Source organism: Rhinoderma darwinii, chromosome 12 (genome assembly GCF_050947455.1).
Source record: "Rhinoderma darwinii isolate aRhiDar2 chromosome 12, aRhiDar2.hap1, whole genome shotgun sequence".
In the NCBI taxonomy this organism is placed as follows: Eukaryota; Metazoa; Chordata; class Amphibia; order Anura; family Rhinodermatidae; genus Rhinoderma; species Rhinoderma darwinii.
Genome location: NC_134698.1, coordinates 18,512,728 through 18,519,274, shown reverse-complemented (window position 1 = coordinate 18,519,274; position 6,547 = coordinate 18,512,728). Strand labels below are relative to the sequence as shown.

Genomic DNA, 6,547 nt, shown 5'->3' with positions numbered 1-6,547 from the left:
TGTCACAATACGGCCCTCATCCAGTGTAATTTGTACATCCAGATAGTGCAGCTTAATGTCGCTGATTGTGACCCCCAGCGATCAGATTTAAAGAGGTTCTGTCACCAGATTTTGCAACCCCTATCTGCTATTGCAGCAGATAGGCGCTGCAATGTAGATTACAGTAACGTTTTTATTTTTAAAAAACTAGCATTTTTTGCCAAGTTATGACCATTTTTGTATTTATGCAAATGAGGCTTGCAAAAGTCCAAGTGGGCGTGTATTATATGTGTTACATCGGGGCGTTTTTACTACTTTTACTAGCTGGGCGTTCTGACGAGAAGTATCATCCACTTCTCTTCAGAACGCCCAGCTTCTGGCAGTGCAGATCTGTGACGTCACTCACTTCCTGCCCCAGGTCCTGCATCGTGTCGGCCACATCGGCACCAGATGCTACAGTTGATTCTGCAGCAGCATCAGCGTTTGCAGGTAAGTAGCTACATCGACTTACCTGCAAACGCTGATGCTGCTGCAGAATCAACTGTAGCCTCTGGTGCCGATGTGTCATCGCTCGTCCGACACGATGCAGGACCTGTGAGTGACGTCACAGCGTGATCTCTCGAGAACACGCTGTGTCTGCACTGCCAGAAGCTGGGCGTTCTGAAGAGAAGTGGATGATACTTCTCGTCAGAACGCCCAGCTAGTAAAAGTAGTAAAAACGCCCCGATGTACACACATAATACACGCACAGTTGGACTTTTACTTTAAACACGCTCACTTGGACTTTTGCAAGCCTCATTTGCATAAATACAAAAATGGTCATAACTTGGCCAAAAATGCTCGTTTTTAAAAAATAAAAACGTTACTGTAATCTACATTGCAGCGCCTATCTGCTGCAATAGCAGATAGGGGTTGCAAAATCTGGTGACAGAGCCTCTTTAATCTGTGATGGAACTTCAGAAGTGTTGAATTCCCCTGCAGCGCCACCACAGGAGAAACTAAGCATTACACAGTGAAATCTATAAGAGACTTGTCCTTTCTTAACTTAGAATTCCCCAATAGGGTATTTACAATGGGTTTCTTATACCAGACAACCTCTTTAGGTTATAAAGGATTCTTATTTACTCCAGAACCATCTAGTTTTAGAAAAATAAAGTTACATTTCCACCTCTCCATTGTGGTAATCTGTTACTAAGACTTTTAATTAGATGAATTGTGTGCTACAACATTTACTAAACAATTATAGAGAAACATTTACTAAACAAATATTAGAGATTTTCAGCTGCAATATGTAAATATAAAAAAAATTAATATATATTTATTTATTTATTTATTTATTTATTTGGAGGCTTTGCTGCAGTGATTGGTATAATGCAGAGCAGGGGACCGTTTATGACATACCGTAAGCATTATGACATCACTGCAGGCAGTGATGTCATCAGAACAATGGAGGATGTGGCATCTATAGCAGTGACATCACAATGGCGTGAAGTTCTAAGGACCCCAAGTGCGGTCACATCAGTGCCATATCTCGAGTTGATGCTGATGCTGAAACTTCACTTGGTTTTTCAAAGAGCGAATTTGTGCTACAAAGCGACTACTACATCATCTGTTCAGAGCACTTAAACACCAGTGCAACTACTGAACATCGTGGTAGATTCCCTCTTATTTGAGGAATCCCGTTTTTCCATTGTTCCTGAATTTAAACATCAAGCCGCCTGCTACAAGGAACAATGAGTTACCGAGAAATCTTGCAGCTTGCAATAGACGAAAGTTCTCGGATAAATCAAGGTAAGTGGAACTTGTTATATCAGATACATTTAGGCTAGTTTCACACAAACGTGTCCGTTTTGCGTCCGCAAAAAATGCACCGTTTTTCAGTTGCAAAAAGGGATGATTATTGGCTTTCGGACCAAGGGCGGCGGTATTTCTCAAACAGCGCAGTTTGTGAACTGTTCGTGTGCTGCTGTGGTGACAATGTAACGTGAGTGGACAAATGGCACCATTGGGAATAACCATGTGCCATGTATTTGAGAGGTGAACGTTGGCTACCAGACGTGTGTCTAATACAACAGTTCAGCGAACCCGACTGCGTATGGGGCTCCGAACCCGACGGACGGTCACTGCTCCTATGTAACAAAGGTGCATCAGAGAAAATGGCTTCAATTTGCATGGCAGTATTGGTCTCAGAGCACCGATGATTGGCAAAGGGTTGTCTTCTCCGATAAATCACGTTTTCTGCTTCATCGAAAGGATGGACTTTACAACCATTGCTGGAAAAAGCTGGCGGCGATGTCAGCGTCTGGGGTATTTTTCCATGGCATTCTATGGGCCACTCATCCATATGGAAGGCTCTGAACCGATTTAGATATGAATCCATCGTTACAGATCACATCCACCATACATGCTGATTGTCTTCCCTGGAGCAAATGGAATCTTAAAGCAAGACAATGCGACATGTCACACGACTATAAATGCCCGACAGTGGTTGGAAGAGCACGACCAAGACTTCCAAGTACTTCCCTGGCCCCCTATTTCTCCAGACTTGAACCCAATTGAGCATCTGTGGGACCACGTCAATCGTGTTGTTCGCTTTATGGATCCTCCCCCACGCACCCTCCAGTAAATGTGGGATGTATGGAGTCAGCGAGGCTCCACATATGAGACCACTGACCAGCACCCAGCACCTTAATGAGTCACTCCCAGCCCGTCTACTGCTGTCCGTGCTGCACACGCCGGTTACTCTGGATATTAGTAGTAGTTATAATAATGTGACCCGACTGTGTATATATTCATAGTATCAAAACGGTTGTCCAAGATTAGAAAAAAATGGGAGCTTTCCTCTAGAAAGAAGGCCACGCGAGTCCATAGGAAATGTCTGGTATTGATCTTTTTTCCCATTTTTTCTGTACATAATTAATATATGTTATACACATTGTTTCACATCTAGGCATTGCTGATGGAAGATTAAGATCTGGACATAGAAGGCGTCAGAGTGTGGAGCAGGCTGAAGACCATGACAATGTCCCCGACAGGAGACGAAGACGTGGTCAAGTTCCACCGCGCCGTAGGTTGCAGCAAGACGGAGCGGACAGAAGCCGGTCCCCATTACGACCTGAGCCAATAGAACAGTCTGAAACGACAAGTGGCCGTCGTATTAATAGTGAGACCGAGCTCAGAATTCCTGGAGAATCCCAGCATGGGTCTACTCCATCAACTACTCAGGAGAGATCCGAAAGGCTGGAGGAACCAACACAAGACCTCAGCACCAGTGAGCCGCTACCAAACCTGCAGCCGTCCAGAGAAGGAAGCAGATCTCCTCAGCAAACATCTAACAGGCTGGTGGAGCCAACACCAAGCACCAGTCAGCTGCTTCCCAACCAACAGTCGACAACAGAGACCACAGACAGCAGACCTGTGCAGAGAAGACAACGTCGGCGAGGCAAGAGAGGCAGGCAGATTGATAGACTCCCATCTCGAACCTTTACTGAAAATGAAGACATCCAGTCCTGCACTATATGCCTAGAGGACTATGAGATTGGAGAGCAAGTCACCGTTCTGCCATGTTCTCACGTATTCCATCTGCCTTGTATTGCACATTGGATCCCGACAAATCCACGCTGTCCCTTGTGCCGCGTCCATGCCTTTCAAAGAAAGAGGAGGAGATAAGTACCAACAGCTGTGGTACAGAAGAAACACCAGCAGTACAGGTATGATCACTGACATCTATAGTATTTTTGTGAAATCATGGCTGGAGCTTCGGCACCAGTATATTGCTGAGTGATTATCGTCTGGTCTGATTATTTTTTGTTTTGTCTACAGTAACACCTAGTCTTCTTCATCATCTTCACATTGGACGCCAGAATCTCAATCTGCACAGAGACCTAATAATAAAAGATCCCTGATGCCGTTTCCCAGAATCCATTTATGTGATACTGGAATTTCCCTTCGGGGATTAATAAAGTTATCTTATCTTATTTTATGCCTGGGACTCCCTTCTATCTTGGATATTTCATATTCCATCTCGGTTGGATTGGCGTTTCGACTACTACTACGTTTTGGCCTAAGACTTACATTACGCCTTAAAACTGGTGAGAATGGTGGCGTTCCCATGTTTACATAGGACCAATGTAGGCCCCAAGATTACAATATTTAGGGTGATTGATCTATATTGTCAAAATAAAAAGCACAGAAAAATTACTCTTTTTTTTAGGGTATGTTCACAAAAGAAGTGCAAGTCACTTCTTGGGCCGCTTTTGGAGCCGTTTTTTCTAGACAATATTGAAAAAAGCTCCAAAAACGGCCGTAAAAAACGCTGAAAACCTTGAAAACAGCTCTGTATTTTCAGATATTTTTGAGTTTGCGTGTGAACATAGCCTAATTTCCATCAATGTACAAATGAATAGAAATGAATTACTAACATATACACCATCCAGACATAACATTAAAACCACCTGCCTTGTGTAGTCCTCCTCGTGCTGCCATAATAGCTCTGACCCGTTGGGACATGGATTTCAGAAGATCTTTAAAAGTGTCCTGTGGTATCTGGCACCAAGACGTTAGCAGATCCTTTAACCCCTTCCTGCTCCTCATATGGTAACAGAAGGCCTAACAATGGCCTCCGGGTTTGTCATCTACGGAAGCCTAGTTTGTCCTGCCTTAGGTTTGCTGTCAGTGAGTAACTGACAGCACTTTTACACTGCACTACGCATGTAGTGCAGTGTAATAGAATAGCGATCAGGGATTCCTGACTTCAAGTCACCTAGTGAGACAAAAAAAAAACCGTTGTATAAAAAACCTTTTTTCAATATTAAGTCCTTTATTTAAAAAAACAAATTGTTAATTAATAACTATTTTGTGTGGTATAACCATCTGCCTTACACCACATTTTCTGTAATTTTTTCTGTTTTTCACTGAATGTATCAACCAAATTTTACCACGAACATAAAGTTCAATGTGTCACCAGAAAACAGTCTCAGAATCACTTGGATAAATAAAGGCATTCCAAAGTTATTACCACATAAAGTGACACATGTCATAGTTACATAGTTACATAGTTACATAGTTAGTACGGCTGAAAAAAGACACATGTCCATCAAGTTCAACCAAGGGACGGGAAAAGGGAAGGAAAAAATTTCTACACATAGGAACTAATACTTTTTTGTTCTAGGAAATTATCTAACCCTTTTTTAAAGCCATCTACTGTCCCTGCAGTGACCAGCTCCTGCGGTAGGCTATTCCATAGATTCACAGTTCTCACAGTAAAGAAGGCTTGTCGCCTCTGCAGGTTGAACCTTTTTTTCTCCAGACGGAGGGAGTGCCCCCTTGTTTTTTGAGGGGGTTTTACATGGAACAGGATTTCACCATATTTTTTGTATGTGCCATTAATATATTTATATAAATTAATCATGTCCCCACTTAGTCGTCTTTTTTCAATGCTAAATATATTTAATTCTTTTAATATTTCCTCATAACTTAAATTCTTCATGCCCCTAATTAGCTTCGTTGCTCTTCTTTGTATTTTTTCCAACTCCAGGGCATCCTTTCTATGAACTGGAGCCCAGAACTGAACTGCATATTCTAGATGAGGCCTCACTAATGCTTTGTAAAGTGGCAATATTACATCCCTGTCCCGCGAGTCCATGCCTCTTTTAATACACGACAATATCCTCCTGGCCTTTGAAGCAGCTGATTGACACTGCATGCTGTTATTTAGTTTATGATTTACAAGTACACCCAGATCCTTCTCAACAAGTGACTCCCCCAGTGTAGCTCCCCCTAGGACATATGATGCATGCAGGTTGTTCGTACCCAGATGCATAACTTTACATTTATCTACATTAAACTTCATCTGCCAAGTGGATGCCCAAACACTTAGTTTGTTTAAATCCGCTTGCAATTCATGAACATCTTCCATAGACTGAACTATATTACATAGCTTGGTGTCATCTGCAAAAATAGAAATAGTGCTATTAATCCCATCCTCTATATCATTAATAAATAAGTTGAATAATAGTGGTCCCAGCACTGAACCCTGGGGTACACCACTTATTACCGGGGACTAGAGATGAGCGAACTTTTCAAAAGTTCGGTTCGGCTAGTTCGCCGAATTTCACAAAAAAGTTCGATTCGGACCGAACTAGTTCGGAACGAACCTGTCACTTCCGTGCGCCGAGCATGCTACTGTCCAGGGTGCTGATAGAGTTAATGGGCTGCACTAACTCTTTCAGCAACCTTGACAGTACATGCTCGGCGCGCGGAAAATAATATTTTAATGTAATAAAAAAATAAAAATAATATGTTCGTACTTACTTTCCTCCTGTCCGGCCTCCAGCGATGACGTTTCATCCCTTTCGCCGCTGCAGCCAATCACAGGCTGTAGTGGCGGTCACGCACGTCAGGATGACGCTTCATCCCACGTGACCGCCTCTGCAGCCAATCACAGGCTGCAGCGGCGACATGGATGAAACGTCATCGCTGGAGGCCGGACAGGAGGAAAGTAAGTATGAACGTATTATTTATTTATTTTGGCATGTATGTATGTTGTCATGTATGTATGTATGTATAT

The 6,547-nt window shown here is 42.8% G+C and overlaps 1 protein-coding gene across 1 annotated transcript; it reads left to right on the top strand.

The window, feature by feature from the left end:
* Positions 1 to 1,526: 1,526 nt before the first annotated feature.
* On the top strand, positions 1,527 to 3,678 carry LOC142664883 (uncharacterized). The gene is made up of 2 exons (XM_075844291.1): positions 1,527 to 1,770; positions 2,930 to 3,678. Exons 1-2 carry the CDS (start codon positions 1,713 to 1,715, stop codon positions 3,646 to 3,648), a joined length of 777 nt encoding a protein of 258 aa, XP_075700406.1. The 5' UTR covers positions 1,527 to 1,712; the 3' UTR covers positions 3,649 to 3,678.
* Positions 3,679 to 6,547: the final 2,869 nt, after the last annotated feature.